Source organism: Scleropages formosus, chromosome 16 (genome assembly GCF_900964775.1).
Source record: "Scleropages formosus chromosome 16, fSclFor1.1, whole genome shotgun sequence".
Classification (NCBI taxonomy): Eukaryota; Metazoa; Chordata; class Actinopteri; order Osteoglossiformes; family Osteoglossidae; genus Scleropages; species Scleropages formosus.
The window spans coordinates 10,977,006-10,997,767 of record NC_041821.1 but is presented as its reverse complement, the minus strand read 5'-3'; the positions used below and the strand labels follow the sequence as shown (position 1 = coordinate 10,997,767).

The 20,762-nt window shown below is 44.4% G+C and overlaps 1 protein-coding gene across 2 annotated transcripts; it reads left to right on the top strand.

Annotated features, from left to right (window-relative positions):
• LOC108925750 (protein transport protein Sec24D-like) lies at window positions 1-20,476 on the top strand. Of its 2 annotated transcripts, XM_018737967.2 has the most exons (23): window positions 1-136; window positions 1,425-1,645; window positions 2,805-2,907; window positions 2,991-3,121; window positions 4,342-4,671; window positions 4,853-4,974; window positions 5,286-5,397; window positions 5,682-5,809; window positions 7,985-8,123; window positions 8,808-8,923; window positions 9,139-9,263; window positions 10,514-10,705; window positions 10,942-11,035; window positions 11,142-11,258; window positions 12,020-12,190; window positions 12,508-12,604; window positions 13,085-13,230; window positions 13,740-13,878; window positions 14,575-14,693; window positions 16,001-16,180; window positions 18,203-18,394; window positions 18,651-18,743; window positions 19,565-20,476. In XM_018737967.2, exons 2-23 carry the CDS (start codon window positions 1,495-1,497, stop codon window positions 19,703-19,705), a joined length of 3,138 nt encoding a protein of 1,045 aa, XP_018593483.2. In that variant the 5' UTR covers window positions 1-136; window positions 1,425-1,494; the 3' UTR covers window positions 19,706-20,476. The 2 variants fall into 2 exon arrangements, with proteins under 2 accessions (XP_018593483.2, XP_018593484.2); XM_018737968.2 differs by lacking the exons at window positions 1-136; window positions 1,425-1,645; window positions 2,805-2,907; window positions 2,991-3,121 and adding an exon at window positions 3,927-4,170.
• Window positions 20,477-20,762: the final 286 nt, after the last annotated feature.

Here is a 20,762-nt window from a genome sequence, read left to right as displayed (position 1 = left end):
GCGTGGACGCATTCTGTGGACGCGCACGGTGGCTGGAGCAGCCGGTGCGCTGCCGGAGTTCGACGTGGCACTCGGCTGTACGGTTACAGTGCGGTTCGTACCGGAGCAGAACCAGCGCACGCTTCGCTCCAAACAGGTGAAGAAACTTGAGAAACTTTGCATTTAGACTGAGAAATGTTGAAGGAGGAAGATATTATAGGATATATTATATACTGATGCCATTTTTTTCGCCTCCGTTATTATTTCACCTAAAGTTTAACTTGTCTTCTTCTTGTCGTGTATGTTTGCGCTGTGTGGGGCTGTGCGGGTTTGATCAGTGTTCGTTAACTTTTCCACGTGGCGTCTCACAAAAGTAACTGTAAAATGTAAATCTGCGGACTGTTGATAATAGTGATGTGGAATGTATGAAGGAGTGACCGTGCTCGTCTTTGACGTGGCAAATGCTGCGAATACCGCTGAGCGAACTGGTCTCCTCTCCCACCAAATCAGCCCGTAGGGTAACGTCACTCACTACCATTACTTTTTGTGCGTTTTTACTAAAGTGGTGCTTTACTTGGAGCTTGACTAAAACGACATGATCAAAATTGAAATCAGTGTATTGGAAGCGTGATCTCAAGCTGATCATTTTTCTGGCGTTAATAAACGACGGTAGTAGTGATAATATTGATATTCAAGGTGAGATAACTAATGAAGTCACGTGCAGATTTTCTGCGCTGTCAGAATAAAATGTTATCGCTGAAGAGTCAGATGTTAAAGGTTCAGGGTTTAGACCAGTTCTAGCCAACCAGGGTGTATGCTGGGCAATCTGGAATCCTCCCTCCTGGACCAAAGACAAAGTGGAATAATCCTGCTTTCCTTCTTAACATTTCAATTTCTGAAATAATAATAATATTAATAATAATGCAGTTTTCTATTACATTTAACTGACCCTTTTCTCCAAAGCAACTTACAATGTTAAGCTACAGTCCTTAACAATTATTTACCCATTTATACAGCTGGGTAATTTTACTGCTGTGGTTTAGAGTAAGGACCTTGCTCAAGGGTATTATAGCTGGAGATGGGATTTGAACCTGCAACCTTTGGTTCTAAAGGCAGCAGCATCTGCTATGCACCAGCTAAATGTTATTGACTTTGAAGGGCCTGTAAATAGACTGTGCTGTTGTTTTGAGATTGGGCCATCAGTGCCATGTGGGGGGGAGTTTTTTTTTAATCTTGGAATGAATGGGGAAATCCACATGTTGTTTCATTAAATGCCGTTGTAGTCCTGCGGTGAAATGTGCCCGTCAGCTGTTTTGTGGTGTTTCTCAAAATATTGCCATCAGACCTTGAATTTTAAGACCTGTTTGCGTTTTAATGAATGCAGCACATGCCTTTGAAAAAATCACTGTTTTTGTTAATTTTTCGCGCTGTTTGTTGGTTTTCAGGTTACATGTGGAGCTGTACCAGCGTGGAATGACACAAGTGTGATCTCTGTGAGCACAAGGAACTGACGCCATGAGTCAACAGGGATACGTGGCCGCGCCCCCGCTGTCGCAGGCCCAGCCGGGAATTGGAGGCTATCCGGCATCCTTCGGGGTGCCGCCCTCTCAGCCTCACTACGCGCACTATGGCGGGACACCTCAGTCAGCAGCATCTCCTCCTCCAGGTGCGTGCTGTGATTATCACTCATGTTCACCCTGCTCTCAAAACAGGGTTGTCATAATAGGCGGTTTGACTTCGGATCTCTTTTTCGCGGTCGGGTGTAATTAAGGTCAGCTTTAACTCGAGTGGGAATTCTAGCGTGTAGGTCTCATTTGGGACAGCCTGTAGTTACAGCGGGTAGCACTGGTGCCTCATCGCTCCTGGACTCTGGGTTCAGCCAAGTGTTCAGTCTGTGTGAAGTTGACATCATCTTCTCATGTTTGAGTAGGTTTCCTCGCGCAGTGCAAAGAAGCATCTCTGGTTGATGGGTGACTCTAAATGACCCCTACTGTGTGTGTGTGTGTGTGTGTGTGTGTGTGAGGATTGTACCTCATCAGTATATACCCTGCCTCACACCTTGTGCTTCCGTGATGGACTCAGGATCACCATGGCAATGAGGTGGATAAGTCCTTGCTGTTAATGGGGAAAAAACATTTCCATTTATATAGTTAACTGTACTATTTCAGCTGATACTTTTCTCCAAAGCAACTTGCATGGTTTTGCTCAGTTATATGGCATATGGGAATTTTTACTGTATCAATTCAGGGTAAGTATCTCAGTCAAAGGTACTACAGCTGAGGTGAGATTTGAACATGAGTGAAATGCAGGTTAGTTTAGTATGCCACCTGTTGCCCCTACGCATGTTGCCATTGCATATACAGTGTTGCTTGAAAGTATGTGAACCCCATTGTGTCCCTTAGTTTTATCACAAAATGGTTATTTAATGAGAAACGCCGTTTCTCATGTGACATAATAGGTGTGTGACGACCAAATCCATATGTTGCTTTTGAGGAAATCATGTGAGGACTAGAAACATGGAAGTAGTTCAGGTGCAAAAATAAGTGAACCCCAAGTTTCATTGGTTAAACCAAGTAGGTAATAAGAATCGGGCGTGTAAATCGTAATCATTTATTCATTTTATACATTTATTTTAAGATTAAAATTGTAAAAGTTTATTTTAGTATTTCATACAAGAATAATGACTATCCCTATAGGGTTCACGTACTTTCAGGCAGCTCCGTACATGTGTACATATGGTTACACTGGCAGAATTTCGGATAATTCTAATGATACTATGAAAACACATTGCGTAGCGCTGACCAGAAGTGTGACTTTGTTCACAGCTGTGTACAAGACCCCCGCTTCGTCCGGCTCCAGCCTGCCACCACCCCCAGGGCCAGGGCCGTTTGTGTCTAACGGTGTGCACAACGGAGTCGGCACACGCGGGTGAGGAAATCTGCCAGAAACGCTGTTCAGTGTGCCACACGTATGTATTTCCTGGTTTGGATTGACGTTGTTTCGCTCCCCAGGTTCCCCCCTCCCACCTCAGCTGCCTCTGGCTCCACATACCCTTCGTCCCCTTATCCAGGATTGGCTCCTTCTCCAGCCTCTACGCAGCAGCTAGCCAATCAGATGGGTGCTATGCAAATCGGCGGATATGGTACATCCCATCACGTTCAGTTCCCTCCAAATCCCTCAAACCTATATTCTTCTGCCATCTCTTTACACAAAAGAAAGTAACATGTGAAACAAGACGTTAGATCGATCTAAAATGGGCTTATTGACTAATTCTCAGTTACTTTAGACAGGGTCATGTATGCACAAACTGTGAGCTCCTTCTTTTTTTAGAACTTCAGATGAGTCATAGAGTCTTATTGGTTCCAGAGATTAGTTAAGTGAAACAGAAAGTACTAAGTTTGTTGTATGCAGCGAAGTGACGGAGGCATTTAATCTTCAGACCTCTGTAGTGCTGTTTTCATATCTTCGTATTTGGAAATATACCAAAAATACTGTAAAGCACTGGTGTTTGGTTCATTCAGATGTTAATACCCTTTCATATTGGCATTTTGCAGACAAGGCATTATTAAGATGTAAAAAGCAGGGATGAAATGCAGACTTATAATTAGTTTTTTAGGAATAAAATCCCAAACACTGGTATTTTTAAATTATTTTTTTATGTTTACTTTTATTCATTTAGTTGACACTTTTCTCTGAAGTGACTTACAGTGTTAAGGTAATTACTTATTTTCCCATTCATACAGTTGAGTAATGTTTACTGCAGCAATTTATGCTAAGTATCTTGCGCAAGGGTACAGCCTGCAACCTTAAGGTCCAAAGGCAGTAGCTCTAACCATTACACTATCAACTGTCCCAGCTGTTTATGCTATGATTTTTTTTAAAGTAGATTTTGAAACGCAGTTTTTGTCCCATTTCCCCCATTTATGCTGGTGTACATTACTCTAGTAGCTACCGATGAAACTGATAGTAAACTAGAAAGTGATTGACGGATGTTGTGATGCAAATTTTTGGAGCATTTAGGAGATCAGGAGAGAAAATTGAGGTGTTTTGAGACTTTTTTTAAATTTTGACAGGGATTCAGCAGTTTTGAAGGAGAGAGGTAGTTCATTCCACTGTATTGGAGTGAAAATCGAGAATTGGCAGAGTTTAGATTTTGGACCCCTTGTGAGATTGACCACCATGCAGCCAGAGGTAGAGGAACGTGCTGGCCTTGCTGGGAAGCAGGGAAGGTTTTTAGTAGAAATAATGTTTCTGCTTTCATTAGATCATGTAGTTCAGAACAAATAAAGAGTATCATGCTGAAGAATTTTTATGAAATTTCTATTAATGAATGCAGACTCAAGAAGGCTTCTTTTTCTCCAGGCCATGGGCCTCTCCACGGTCCTCAGTCACCCACAAGTTCGGTACCACAACCGACTTCCCAGGTTCTGCCACCAACATCAGGACGCCCCCTCATGCCTCAGGCTCCTCAGATGGCACCTCCACCTTCAGCCTCGGGACAACCCTTCATGCCTCAGTCCCCTCAGATGGCACCTCCACCAATCGGTGCTAGCTCTGCTATGGGCACCACAGCTGCTGCTGCAGCAATGGGAGTGCCTGGGTCCTTCTCTGGGCTGCCGCATCCCCCTGGTGGTTCTGGATTCCAGCAACCCCCAGGATTAGCAGGACCACAAGGGTTCCAACCACAGCAAGGTAAGGGTATCAAAGGTTGACCAGGATACCAAGTAAGAGCCTCTCCACAGCACTGTTAGCTGGCATCGTTACGGGATGAGTGGAGTTAAGGATGGATCTGTTACCCCATAAGTCAATGCTTAATTGACAAATGTTGATTTCCTAGCTCCACTAAACATGGTGTAAATATTATCACTGCCAGTGGGACCATACACAGGGCAAATGGGCGCACAGCCTGGCTTCCCCGGAGCCTTCCCAGCAGGGGCCGCCCAGATGGCTGGGCCTCCACAGAAGAAGCTGGATCCCGACTCCATTCCCAGCACGGTAGGAGCTTCATACTATGTGTGTGTATGTTAATGATCAAAAATGAGACGTTGCGTGATAACTGTTAAGTCCTGCTATTTGTCGGCTTTTGTATATCTAACAAATTTAGTTTGGATAAGACGCAGAGCTTGTTGGCACTAAGGAACAGCAGATGTAGTTTTTCCACTAGTGTCCAAAATTAGTCCATGCTATAGGAATCTCATTTGAAGTGTTTCTTTGCTTAAATGTTTTAGTTTGCTTTAAGTCCATGACTACAGCACTAGTGTGCCAAAACAAAGAGATATCTATTTATTCTCCAATCTCCCCTGCAGACACAAGTGATCGAGGACGACCAGACCAAACGTGGAGGGCAGGTTTATGCCACCAATCTTAGGGGGCAGGTGCCCCCCTTGGTGACCACAGACTTTGTGGTCCAAGATCAAGGTAAGATCAGTCATGACGAATCTGCAGGTCAGTATTTTAAATGTAAATGGATGGGGGGGTGAAAAATGGTGTTAGAAGTGGGATCGTAGTGTTTAGTACAGTTCTGCTAGTCATTAGATCTGGGTTCAGATCCTACTCCTACTTACCCTGAACTGATACAGTAAAATTACCCAACTATATGAATGGGTGAATCACTGCAAGTAACAACATTCTAAGTCGGAGGAAAGCGTCAGCTAAATTAATAAATGTAGATAATAAAAACTGCTTTGTGTTATTTCCACCAGGCAACGCGAGCCCCCGTTTCATACGCTGTACGACCTACTGTTTCCCCTGCACAGCTGACCTGGCCAAGCAGTGCCAGGTGCCCCTAGCGGCTGTCATCAAACCCTTTGCCGCCGTCCCCAAAAACGAGGTGAGGACTACAAAACTCAAAAGCCAGTTAAAGCAGAGTGACAAGTACTATATTAACCATGAGCTAAAATATTCTTACTTTGAGATTTTTCAAATGTTACCTTACGAGCAATACTTGCACATCTTTCTTCAGTCAGTGTCTATGCTTTAAGCTCATGTTCTGAGACAAAATTACATATACATGGCCCCCTCAAGGGCATACATATGCAGGATTTAGAATTTGTCTTGGAGCAAAATAACCTTTAACAGGGTTATTTTTCCCCACAAAAATAGTCTAAAACATTGTATTTGTTGCTAATTTCCCCTGTCTGGTGCTTAAACCTTGCTATCAAGGGGTGCCCCAAACACAAAAATATTTAAAGCAAAATACTTATATTTAAAAATGGATTTTTTTACAGTGAAAATGTATTTGCAATGCTGTATATGGATTATTATAGCTCAGTTAATTAATATCTTAAAAGAATTTTCAGGAAAAATAAAAAATAGATTATAACTTTGTTTTTTTGCAATTTTGAATTTTATTTTTTATAGAGCGCTTTTCTCACGCAGTGACACAGAGCACTTTAACACAGGCATATAGCAAGAAAAATTGATAGTAACAAAGAAGACAGTCAGCTAATGGCTACTATAATGAAGAACTTATTATAGAGCTATAAGTATACCTACTGGCCACTGGGGAAAGGAACAAAAACTCCCAACTGAATGTTGAGGGAGAAAAAACCTCTGGGGGCTCACGGGCCAGTGCTTGCCCACTCCTCCTGGGCATTCTAGAAAATAACAATTTGTAAGCCAGTGTTCAACAAGTAATTATAATGTTGGTAAATGGCATCTTGGATCCCCGACTCGTCACGGAACGTCTCGATCGTCACGGCAGATGGACATCATCCTCTGTCAGCACGGGATTCGTCTGTCAGCACTGGCCAGCCTCCTCAGGTCTTATGTAGCGAGGTAGTGCTCAACGAGAAGATATGACAGAGTTAGAATGTAGAATAAAATGCTACGGCAAGACATTTTGTGTCCTGTGAAGGTCTAGTGGCATGTCTGTGGGATAAAGTATCCTACTGCATACGGAGACGTGGTCACACAAAGAATGATGTGTGTGTACAGTGGGGCATCCTGTAGCGGGGAACATCTGTATCTTTGAAAAAGTGAAACTTGTTTTCAAACCCACACATTAAGCCAGTTAGAACAACAGCTTTAACACTCTTGGATGTGAGAGGATGCTAAAGGGGACAGTGGTGTGTGTGTGTGTGTGTGGGTTTTTTTTTTATTTTTTTAAGTGTCAACTAAAATGCGGTTACAAATCTTATCGAGAAATAGAACGTGATTGATTACATCATCTCTCCTTTGTAAATCACTGTGATAAATCCCCCAGGTTGGATGTGACCTCAGAGAGAGCACCGTGTCCAGAAAGCGGGGCTGAGGGATGTACTGTAATCTTTCAAAGCAAAGCCTTCTGATGTGTGAAAAATCAGAAATGTGGGTAGAAGGAAAGCATTTCATACATTTAAAAGTATGTTATGAGTAATACAAAGTCAGCGTGATGTGAACGAAAGGACAAAGATTATGATCCCTTCTACGTGCAGAAAGCGTTTAAAACGCAGGCAGTGAATTGAAACATGCCGTTTTATACACTAACCCTCATGGAGACAGAGAAAAAAGGTTTTTTTTTTTGTTTTTTTTTTTTTTAAAAAAAAGTCTTCATTGACCAAAAAGTCCTCATTTACTCTTTCCTCCCAGAAGACCTCCATGAGCTATAAATAGAACAAACTGGAACACATTACTTTCCTTAGAGGGAAAGTTGGTTTTGGGATTAATCATTTAGGACTCTTTTCATAGTGGCAATTTGTTGCTCTATAGTTGGTTTATTTGCCCAAAAAACAAGATAAAGTTGTTTTACTGCTTATTCAGGTACAATTTATTGCGCTTTTACTTTAACAATCGTTATAATTAGAATGAATTTACTGCGTTATTACGTAAACTCTGTTTATTCCCCACTGGTGTGTGTGTTTCCAAAAGGCTGCCACTTGTTCCCAAAACTTATTATTTTCGTGATTTCTAGATTATTCTTGTCTAAGTTGGTGGCCGGGTCTGTATTTTTCCATTACGAGTGTTTGACGTAGGAGTAAACGTCTGCTCTTCACATGGTTGTGCTGTGTGTATGCGGACTGCGCAGACACCCCTGTACACGGTGGACCACGGCGAGGCAGGACCCATCCGCTGCAACCGTTGCAAGGCCTACATGTGTCCTTTCATGCATTTTATCGACGGGGGGCGTCGCTACCAGTGCGGCTTTTGCAGCTGCGTAAATGAAGGTAACTCCCGATACCTTTGCTCCCCGTAACTCTGCAGTTGCACTTCCCCGTTAGGTCCCTTTCCTTCGCAGTCTGTTGGCGCTCTTTGACCATGTAGCGTGCAGCTCATAGTGTGGTGCTTAGAGCCGCTGCCTTAGTATCTGGAGGGTTGCCGGTTCAAATCTCATCTACTGCTGTAGTACCCATGCTGTGTTATGCCAATAGCTAAGTAGTTGTAGGTAGCTTAACATGGTAAGTCGCTTTGGAGAAAAGTGTCAGCTCAACGAATGATGCGCAGTAGTAGTGCATCGCTTCACATTCTCAGTGATGCCTCCTACTCTCATACAAGTGGTCTTGTTAGGAACAATGTTGATGGACACAAATGTCAGTCTCTTTACATTTATTTACTTAGCTGACACTTTTCTCCAAAGTGACTTGCGGTGTTGAGGTTGCATTTATTACAGTTACTTCCTCATTTATACACCTGGGTAATTGTGACTGGAGCAATTGAGGGTGAGTACCTTGTTCAAGGGTATTACAGCTGGAGGTGGAGATCAAACTGGCGATCTTTGGATCCGAAGGCAGTAGCTCTAATCACTACGCTACCAGGTGTCCCATGTTTCACCAAGATTCCATCTCTTGATTTTTAGTGCTTTTTCCCATGTTTTTTCTGTATTTGTCATCATTTGTGTTGTTTACATGCAGTGCCAGCATTTTATTTCCAACATCTGGACCACATGGGCCGGAGGGTAGACGCCTACCAGAGGCCCGAGCTCTCTCTGGGATCCTATGAGTTTGTTGCCACTTTGGAGTACTGCAAGGTTTGTCGGAGCTGTTTACAAACTTTACTTATGACTGCGAATTTCCATTTTCTCAGAACTCGCAAACTATAAAGGCCTTGACCCTCAAAGCAGGAATAGATTTGCATCGGCAAAGTGGAATTGCGTGCCTCGCGGAGACGAGTTTCGCTTTACTGTTGGCTCTGTGAAAGGTGTACCATCCCTCAGCGCTGACGACCCCTTTGCCTCTTCTTTAGAACAAGAAACCTCCCAATCCGCCTGCATTTATCTTCATGATCGACGTGTCCTATCCCAACATCAAGAGCGGCCTGGTCAGGCTTCTATGCGCCGAGCTGAAGTCGCTGCTGGAGAGACTGCCCAGGTACGAGGAGAGAGTTTCTACCCTAGCGTGTCTGTAGGGATACAGATTCAGTCAGTATTCTGCATGGACTCCATGGTTTGGGGATTAGAAGTGCATTTTTTCCATCTTAACAACCACATCCTTAGTTTAGGGCTGCCCCAGTCCCAATAAATGCTTAGATTCCTCTTACACTACATGTATTTATTTAGCTATTGGTCTTCTGTGTGTGATTTACAATGTTAAGGTACTTATGATGATTTACCCACTTACACAGCTGGGTAATGGTTTTTTATTTAAAGCGATTCAAGGTAAACAAGTATGCTCAAGGGTACTGCAGGCGGAGCTGGGATTCAAACCTGGGTCTTTCAAGTGCCTTTTTCCATAAAGTTTACCAACCCGTAGGAATGCAAGCCTGGTGCCAGTCAGAAAAATCTCCTTGTATATTATCAGGGGGATGGTTTATTTTTAGCCATTTTTGGCATCTGCTAATAGCAGGAGTCAAATTATAATCACCTTGGTGTGTGGCCAGTGTAAAACCTGGTACCAGATATGGATGTCCCACTCACACAGTGATAAATCTGTCTGTCATTCGTAATATCAGATATTGTTATATAACAGTTCCTGCTTTAAAGCTACCGTTGGTTAACGTGGAAAATGAAAACGCAATAAGGCCACGGAATAAGCAGGGGTACGGCTCACTTGTGTGAATTTGTGGTATCGTAATTCAGCACTGATTTATTTGTATGGAATTAGTTACTTAGTCATTTGTATGGAAAGAAGCGGACTGTACATTTTGTGGGATCTCCAGAGCCGTTTGGATTTTTTTATACAAATCCAAACGGCTCTTTTTATCACCCTATGAAAAAGTTATGAAATGAGAAAGGGAGTTTGGGCCATCATGTCTCACAGATACTGTATCTTATATATTCCCATTGAAAGTATAAAATTCTTATTAATATTGTTCAGAATTTTAAGTATTCAGATGAGGTGGATGTTGATAAACAGATTTCCATTTTCTGAAAGTGACCGATTCCACATTTTTACATATCCAAGGACTGCTCTTTAAGATCCCCAAAGGTACATGAGGATATTCTGTAAGAGACTCTTTTAAGAGGTGCATTTGCCACAGAGAAATGCTTTGGAATGGAAATTTTAACGCCAGCAGTGTGAAAACTGTATGAGTAGAAGAGCCACGCAAGCTTTGGGTACCTTTGTGAAGACGTGGGGTCCGGAGGGGCTGACTGCCACCCATCTGTCTGTGTTTCTGCCAGAGAGGAGGGTGCGGGGAGCTCTGCCGTCAGGGTTGGCTTTGTCACCTACAACAAGATCCTGCACTTCTACAACGTGAAGAGCACCTTGGCCCAGCCGCAGATGATGGTGGTGTCCGACGTGGCAGAGATGTTCGTGCCGCTGCTCGACGGCTTTCTTGTCAACTTCCAGGAGTCTCGATCAGTCATCAACAAGTATGTCTGCAAAAGTATGAATGTCGATGCTCTAAGAGCAGAGAAATGACAGCGTTTCACAAGAAGCGAACTGTGGTTTATTTCTGCCTTCAAAACTCAAGGGGCAGCTTTCGCGTTTCCCTATCCCACGTTTTAGAGGAGCCGTGGAGAAAATGAATTGTACACAGCTGGCAGGACTGAACACTATCATCTCAGACGCTTACTAAAAAACGTTCTACATCTGCTTGACTCTCCAGTCTCCTGGAGCAGATTCCAGACATGTTCACCGACACCGGCGAAAGCGAGACCGTCTTCGCCCCCGTTGTGCAGGCCGGCATGGAGGCCCTCAAGGTGAGCAGAAGGAGTGGAGCGTCACTCTTGATGGCCAACGGGTTGATCGTGTCCATAACCCTACAGAGCAAATGTTGCTTCTTAACGTTACGTATTTCTTCTTCAGGCAGCCGACTCCAGCGGGAAGCTCTTCATCTTCCACTCCTCCATCCCCACTGCCGAGGCTCCTGGGAAACTGAAGAACCGGGATGACAGGAAGCTCATCAACACTGAGAAGGAGAAGGTGTGCGTCCTGCGGCCAGCTGTAAACCAGCGTATTTTTACAGTGACGTGTTTGACAAGCATTAATGTTTAAACTACTTTCGTGTACATATTTGCTTGCTGTTCACTTCTGCACTTGGTTGTAACTGTACATACGTTCCAGTATTTTGGAAAAAAATGTGTTTCTCCATTGTTCCCGATAAGTAAAATGATACTGGCAAAGCAGGATTATGACATTTTAGGGTATTTAATTGCACTTTATGGACACAGACCATAGAGGATCCATAAAATGTTTTTGTTATTATTCTCCTTTATTTAGCAGACAGTTTTGTCCAAGATGACTTAGTGTCAGGTAATCAACTTTAAAATTTTTACAATTTAAAAAGCACAGTACTTGTACTGTATCAGTCCAGGGTAAGTACCTCGATCAGGGCGTTCTAACCCGGGACCTATAGACCGAAAGGTGTCAGCCCTAACTACTATATCACCTGCTGCCCCGTACCCACACCATAACACACTGCAGATATATTCCATTACAGGTACAACAGTGAAACAGACTCAGGTGACGGGCAAAATTGCCCGATCCTGTTTGACTCATATTGGCGTAGCCAACATCAGCCTAATTATAGTGGGTAAAATCAAAATGGTTCGGACCATCAGAACATAACCTTTATGTGCAGTTAATAGCCAATAGGAGATGTGTGGCTAGGTGATAAGGGGACGGTCGACAGCTCAGTGCACACTGAAGTTCACTGCCTGTTTCCCTGTGCATTGGCCAAGCAGACGCTCTTCCAGCCCGCGAAAGGCGTCTACGAGGATCTGTCCAAGGAGTGCGTGTCCAACGGCTGCTGCGTGGACCTCTTCCTCTTCCCCGGCCAGTACATAGACGTGGCCACCATGGGCAGCGTTGCCATGCACACCGGCGGCTCCGTCTACAAGTACAGCAATTTCCAGGTGCTGAACCGGTCCCAGGGGGCCTCGTATGGATGGGTTTGCATACAGTAATGTGAAGTGTTTCCAGTAAGGTGTGTTTTTTTTAAAAAACCCCAGTTATTCATCATCCTTTCACCTCAAGTCTGTTTTATGTTATGTTGCAGGAACATTAAATATTCCACTTCACTCTAGTCGTGTAACAAACAAAATGCAAAAATGAGCCAGCTGCCCTTTTTTTTTTTTTTTTTTTTTTAATATGCTGTCCAGCCGGAAAACATAACTGCGGTTCATGTGGGGCCCCCAGGAGGCCGGGTTTGAAACGGGTCTTCTCATTACAGGCTCAAGTTGATGGGGACAATTTCCTGAGGGACATCAGGAAGGAAGTGGAGAAGCCAGTAGGGTTTGACGCCACCATGCGAGTTCGGACCAGTACAGGTAACAAACCGTCTTATTACGTTATTTGGTCATTTAGTATAAGCATCTGTAACTTTCAGTTTCCTAAACTTTACTCAATGTACCATGTTCAGGTGGAGGTTTAAATGAAGTACACACACACGCATTTTCTGAACCGCTTGTCCCATACGGGGTCGCGGGGAACCGGAGCCTAACCCGGCAACTCGGGGCGTAAAGTCGGAGTGGGAGGGGACACACCCAGGGCGGGACGCCAGTCAATCGCAAGGCATTCCGAGCGGGACTCGAACCCCAGACCCACCAGAGAGCAGGACCCGGTCCAACCCACTGTGCCACCGCACTCCCTTAAATGAAGTATTTTTAGTTAATTAGGGTATATTGTACTTCCCTCCTGTGAGAACTAAAGAAAATATTGGCTTATTAAACTTTTCCGTTAAATGTCTGCCGATGAGAAGCTCCCATTTGCTCGCTTTATGACAACATGCCATGTTTTTACACCTTTAGGCTTCAGAGCCACAGACTTCTTTGGAGCCATCTACATGAGCAACACCACTGACGTAGAGATGGCTGCCGTGGACTGCCACAAGGCCGTCACTGTGGAGTTCAAACACGACGACAAGCTCAGCGATGACGCCGGCGCTCTCGTTCAGGTACGGAGCAGATGCACCCTGCCTTCACATTTACATACAGTAATTTATTTAGCTGAGACTTTTCTCCAAAAGCAACTTGTAGTGTTGATCTACTTGCGCTTATTTACCAAGTTGAGTAATTTTTTACCAGAGCAATTTTAGGGTGAGTACCTTGCTCAAAGGTATAATAGCTGGGGATGGGATTTGAACCTGTAACCTTTGGTTCGAAAAGCAGCGGCTGTAACCCCCGTGCTACCCGCTGTCCGCACTTTCACCCAAAACATCATAACTTATAATTTGGCACACATCACATACCCATGGCTGTGTTCAAAGCAGCTGCCTTGCACTTTAAGGGCCCTGGTTCAAATCCCACCTCCTGATGTAGTACTCATGAGTAAGACACCTACCCTACATTAATACGGGAAGAAGGACAAGTCACTTTAGAGAAAAGCACCAGCCAAATAAGTGAATGTAAGTTGCGTGTGCTCTCCAGTGACGCTGTGCGACGTGCCTTCTGCGTGTGTCCACAGTGTGCGCTGCTGTACACCTCAGTTGGAGGGCAGCGGCGACTGCGCATACACAACCTCAGCCTCAGCTGCAGCTCCCAGCTGGCCGACCTCTACAAGAGCTGCGAGACGGACGCTCTGGTCAACTTCTTCGCCAAGTCAGGTATGGTATTTCACACTAATTTCTTCCTGCTGTGTGCGTTTTTGTTGGATTTGCCTTCGGTACAGTTTTTAACTGCTCCTACAGATTACCAAGAAAAGGCACGTTGGGGTGAAACATTTGGAGACCAGATGACTGAGATTAGGGAAAGCATAACTCTGATAAGTGATAAGTCGGTTTTAATTATGAAATAATTTTTGCTGGTTCATCGCGCAGGTTGGCATGGTGGCACAGCGGGTAGTTCAGCGGCAGGTTTGACTATGGGTTTAAATCCAGCATCGTCTGTATGGAGTTCGCGTGTTCGGTCTGCGTTGGCATTGGTTTCCTCCTGGTGCTTTTGTTTCCATTACAGTCAAAAGATATTTATCAGTGGAATTTGTAACTCTAAATTGTGGGTGTGTGGGTATACCCTGTTTAGCACTTGTGTTTCTGGGCTAGGCTCCAGACCACGACGAGCATTAGGACAATGGACAGATCCACGATCAATGATGATAATTAGATATATTTGACAAAGGATAAGAAAACCACAGAAGTGATATGTATTAATAAAGTGTCATTCATTGTACACTAAAAGTACTTCTCCGGTATTATACACCTCTCAGTGCGTCCAGGGAAAGCTCCGAGACGCACGATGATGTTTCCATATGCCGATGCTCGCGTGGATGTAGCAGCTCTTACACACTTGTCCCTATGTGCCAGCGTACCGCGCCATGGTGAACCAGCCCCTGAAGGCGGTGAGGGAGGTCCTGGTGCACCAAACAGCCCACATGTTGGCCTGCTACAGGAAGAACTGTGCCAGCCCCTCGGCCGTCAGCCAGGTGGGCGCAGTTCACCGCGACGGGGGTCGCCGCGCACGGCCGCTCCAGGGTTCGGGTTCGACCGCTAGCGCTGGTTTGCACGTTCTAGTGGCTTCGTCATTATAGTGCCTTTCGCTTGCGGGTTGCTTGAGCTGAGTTTTCCATACTGCCGTCCTGCTCTGCTAGGGGCCACCGTATACAGGTGGTCCCCGAGTTATGCTGAAGATCCGTTCCGATGGCCGCGGCGCAAGTTGACTACACCCCAAATCCCCTTTTACTGTATCGTATAAACCATGATCTAAATACGATATATACACGAGTGCTGTGTTGTATAATACGGCTTTGTTAAATTTTTGCTCATGTAACACATTATTCATGTTTATATTAATATAGAACAGTTGATATAAATCTAGAACAGTATAATTATATTTTCATGCTGCGCAGTTAACTGTTTTTCTTTTGTTTTTGTTACCGCCAGAACACTCACTTTTTTTTTCTTTGGCTTGCTTGCTAGCCATTTAAAATAAGAAGTAAGTAGAATGGCATCACAAATGAAGCGTTCTGTAAACAAAAGTCGTTGCCATGCAACCAACCAATAACAGGTGTTGGCACCTTGTGGCGGCACGGCCATCCCGCGTTGTACGTTATATGGAGCGGTTGTCATTAGACATTACAAACGGCAGGATTAGAAAAAAGTACAATAAGGTTAATGGGATGGTCGTTTTAAGTCCGGGTCGTCATAAGGAAAGGACCACGTGTGCGCTGTTCAATGCTTCAGTCCTCATGCAGATTAATGTAGGCTCTATGCACATTGGTATATGTGCTACTGGGAAATTTCCAGAACACCAGGACTGATGTTGTTATCCTCCTGTAATAATCTCATTCACTTGGGCTCCGGAGACTTGCTGTTTGGTATTTATTTTTAAATCCGTCATGCCTTTTTAAAGACCGTCCCTGCAGAGACGCAGCTTTTACCATATATGCCCAGACAGTTTTACACACAACCCCCGGAGTCCTGTGGGTAAGAAACCAACGCGACATTTATTCTTTCATAATTCGCGAATAACGGAACATTTGGGTCCTTGAGGATACAACAGAAATATGAGAACAGGATTTTAATTTCGCTCGTTTCGCTGCATAGCGGCGTGGAGTGGTTTGCGTGGGTTCGGGCGTAGCGCGAATCGGTCTTGTGCCGCAGCGCACGGTAAATGCCGAACGACGGTGGCGTTAATAGGCTGTAGTAGGATGTGTCGAAACTGCCCCGCGGATCGTGTTTGGTCGGACGGCCTTCTAAACAAATGACCATTTCTGCGTGCTCCTTCCCGTAGCTGATCCTGCCGGACGCCATGAAGGTGCTCCCCGTGTACATGAACAGCCTCATGAAGAGCGCCGCCCTGGTGGGCAGTGCAGACCTCTCCACGGACGACAGGGCCCTCCAAAGGCTGCTGGTGACCGGGATGGGCGTGGAGGAGACCCAGGCCCTTTTCTACCCCCGACTTATTCCTCTGGTGAGGACTCTCGCACGTGAGCTCGTGCCAAGCGCCACACATGCTCACGGAACATCGTGATGATGCGAGCAATAGAGAGTGGCCGTGGGCGCAAGTGGGCAAGTGGACCTTCGACTCGCGGGGGGCAGCTTCAATTCCGAGGAGGAGTTCCGCCCCGAGCCTGTGCAGGGTCTTCCCGTTTTACAGTTTTGTAATTTAGCGGCTGTGCACAGTCTGGTCATCGAGGGACCCTGAGCTTGTAGGTTTTTTTTAAATCATGCCTCACCTCTTAATTTTTCTTTTCGAATAAATATAATCCATTCAAGTGGATTGCCTGAAAATACTGTAGAGAACATTAAGTGTAGAAAGTAATGCGATTATCACTGTGCTTATCAAGGCTTCCAGAAACAACACATAAAATGATTCAGCTTTTCAATCTATTTTGAAGCAGCCACTCTTGCAAAAACATTTTGCTAATGCACCTCAAATTTTTCTTTTTATTTATTTATTTTTTTTAAAAAAAGCTTGTGACTATGTTGTATGACAACTACCCTTATATTTGAGGTGTTATCCAGGAACACTGGCTTCTCAACTTACAAATTTGGCCCTGGAAGTCTGTTGGTAACTTGATTTGTTTGCAAGTCAAATATCACTTTTACCACTAATGCAGTGATAAAAACGCAATAATAAAGACATTCCAACATTTAAGTTCTGCAAAAAACTACACTATAAAGCTGTAATAAACCAAAGAAATACTTAATATTTTCACTAACTTGAAATGACATTAAAACTTCAAAAATTACCCCAAAAAAAAAAAAAAAAAAACTTGACTTGGTTGTCTGACTCATTCCACAAGTGTGTATGTTGTTCATCTCGTGGTCAATTTATTACTTACACACTCGTAAGATTATTAATATAGATATCCTCTTATTTACAGGTTAGGTTGTGGAGAAGTCTTGAAAAACATCTTGTAAGAAAGATGTGTCGGCACAGTCACGAGGGTTGCTATTCAACGTTGTGAGGGTCAGCAGACAAAAGAGGAGGGGGAAACGGGGAATCGGTGTCGATGTTGGGGCCGGGGTCGTGCTCTCTCTCTCTCTCTCTCTCTCTCTGACGTCTCGGGGTCGTCTCTGGCGTCAGCTCCTCGGTCACCCTCTCTCCCTCACTGGTCGAGGCGGGGAAAAAAATAGAGGCATTGATCAAGTTCAGCTGCTGTCGTTCCATCCCCGGCTCTGCTCCCCGCCTTCAGGCCACCCCGGCGTGCTACACATCTATATTAACTTCAAACAACAGATAGACTAAAACCAATTTAAAATTATTAGAAATAAAAAAAAATATTGTCTTCTGTTTGAATCCTGACTGTTGTAATCCAGTAAATGTGTCCAGAGTTCCCCATCTTCTTACTGTTCAACAAACAACTGTAAATATCATGGAAGGGAGTTGAATCAAGGTGGCTGTAAACTCCTACGCCGTTTGCTAACCTTTTAACTTCCCGCTGGCAGCTGGCCATGGAAGCGCAGGTCGGCTTTGCTCTGCAACAGACGCAGAGATGTTAGAGAATAAGTGAGCAAAGAGAATGCAATTAAAAATATATACACACACACACACACAGTGTCTGAACCGCTTGTCCCATACGAGGTCGCGGGGAACCGGAGCCTACCCGGCAACACAAGGCGTAGGGCCGGAGGGGGAGGGGGAGGGGACGCACCCAGGGCGGGACGCCAGTCCGTCGCAAGGCACCCCAAGCGTGACTCGAACCCCAGACCCACCGGAGAGCAGGACCCGGTCCAACCCACTGCGCCACTGTGCCCCCCTCCAATTAAAAAAAATAATCTGGGAAAATGTTTTTTTATATTTGAAAATGCATAACTTGTATCACTCATGGTATTGAAGAGTATGACTTTAATTGTATACCCTGAAACCTTAAGCACTCCAGGTGAGAGAAGGCTTCGCATCAGGCTCATTGTCTACGTCCAAAGCAATGTGCTTGTGAGTTCACGCACGTGAACGCAGGTCCATCCCCGTCTCCCCCTCCCCATGCAGCACAACTTGGATGTGGGCAGCAAGGCGGTGCCGCTCGCCGTGCGCTGCTCTGAGGAGCGCCTCTCCGAGGGAGGAGTCTTCCTGCTGGAGAACGGCCTCCAGATGTTCCTGTGGCTGGGTCAGGCCTGCCCTCCGGAGTTCATCCAGAGCATCTTCAACGTGCCGTCCTTCGCTCACCTCGGCGCAGACGTGGTAAGACGGCTCCCCCTAGGGGATCAGGGTGTTCAGCGTTGTTGCCTTAAAGCAGCAGACCCTGCAACATGTAGCGTTATGCCCCGAGGAAGTGAAATTCATGTAAGGAAAAACTTACTGTAATATATAGTTAAAGAAAAACTAATATATACAGAGAGAGCTTTTAAAGAATTAAACTTGAAAGTGACTCACTTTATAATTTAATATTTTTTTTCCTTCTGTGCATGATATCATGGTAACTTGTCTGTTTTTGCAGATGACGTCCATACCAGAGCTGGACAACACGCTCTCTAAGAAACTGCGCTCTGTAATTGACCACATCAACCAACAGCGGTCCCATGCCATGAAGGTATGGTGATTTGGAGCACAATATTTCCAGTAATGTTACAGACTTAAAAATTTATCTTGATTATGGCTGGTTGAGAGAGTGACGATTACGTCCTTACACTTGAGTGGCAGGAATTGGCTCCGGTAACACTGCTTTAAAACCATCCCAAATGTATCCTCGTATTTTATTTTTAACATATTATGGTTTTTGTCAGTGTATTATCTGGCCTTTTATTCCAGTAAAGCACCCCTGTCACATTTACCAGTCTGTGGAGGAGTACAGTTAATTAAATGAGACTTTTTTTTAACAGTAAAATTTCAATCAAGACCTAGCAGCCCTTTCTTTAGCTGCATGGCTATGCAATAAAATTCTCAAATTTTTCACATTTTTGGTATAGCTTTTATTTGTATATTTTAATAACCACTCTAATATACTCTATAGTCTAATATCCATGCTTTAGCAATATTTTTTGCCATACTCTGGATACTTCAGCAGAAACAAAGTGTCAATCAATTATAATGGAATAAAAGTAATAATTTTCAGCATTTTTAGAATAGCTATTAATAATTGTATTCTTTAAAGGAAGTCACTGAAGAATAAGAGTAATGGACCTCTACAGGCCATATGGTTCTAAGGTGACGGTGCATTCTAGGGCAGAAATGGTCTTTTGACCTTCAAACCATTAAACACATCTTTAATATCCATGTATTATCAGGAAAATGTAGGTCGTCGAATAGAAACTTAGTGTTATCGAATGACGCGCGAACATGCTTTGACCGTACGTCATCTCGTAGCAGAAGGCCAGCAGCGTTGCTGACGGACTCGCGCTTGCACTTTCGCAGCTCGTCGTCGTGAAGCAGAAAGACCGCTCCGAGGCGCCCTTCCGCCAACACCTGGTCGAGGACAAGGGTCTGCATGGAGGAGCCTCGTACATGGACTTCCTGTGCTACGTCCACCGCGAGATCCGGCAGCTGCTCACCTAAGCGCGACCGGGCGACCGGCACGTCGAAGGCCGAAAGCCAGGCTCGTTGCCGCCTGCCCCTCTGGCGCCCTCGTTCGACCAAATAAGGATGCTGCGGTCAGCAAGACTAGCCATTACCTCTGTGGGGTTCTTCATTCTTGGGATGGTTTTGTGGAAGGGAGCGTGTGACGCCGTCCCTGAAAGCTGCGGACAGCTTTACTTTCCTAAGAGCCTCTCTGCACCTCCGCATTTCGCTTAACGTGCCCTGCGTCCAGGTGGTTTAAAACAACTAATGTTAGAGTCCAAACGGATCCCCGGCTCCTTTCTCCCGTCGGCAGAGTTCCCGTCAGGAATTAGTAATGACCCCGCTAAAGGGCAGCGAACCCGTTCGTCTTCGTGCCTGCATTATTTATAAGGTCTCTTTAGAAAAGTACTCGGACTTCGGATTTCAGTACGTGATTACTGCCAATACATCCGAAGTAGCTAGTAACAAAATGGGGCGCGAGTAAGTATTGACAGCTCTAGGCGAGGCCGGCTGCCTTTAGGTGGTGTGTGAATATGAAAAATAAATACGATGCGACAAAATAAACACCTTAGTGATGTGGTGACAATTAAGAAATAGTGTAACTGGAACATAGATTGTAATTAATTAAAAATATTCAAATGGGTCCAAAAGTGTCTATTTGCAAGTCCCAGTTCTTAAGATTAGTCTTATAATCCCAGTATTTCCAATAAACATTATGGATGTGTGACTTAAAGCCTAAACCCCCCCCCCCCCCCCCCTTTTTTTTTTTTTTTTTTTTTTTTTTTGTAAAACTGAACACCTGCATTGTACTGCTTGACCTAGTCATCATAAATACTGTTTATTGTACTTAAAGAAATACAACAGAAAAATGCACAACTTTAAAGTTTCCCCTGTGATGCCACTGTGTTTTTGACATCTTGGCAAGGCTGCAACATAGCAGAGTGTGTCAGAAAGCACAGTACTTTTATTTTTTTTTTTTAAACTCACATGACTGTCACTGCTTTAACCATACTTGTTATTTAGATCATTATACCCTTCATGGTAGGTTTTTTTT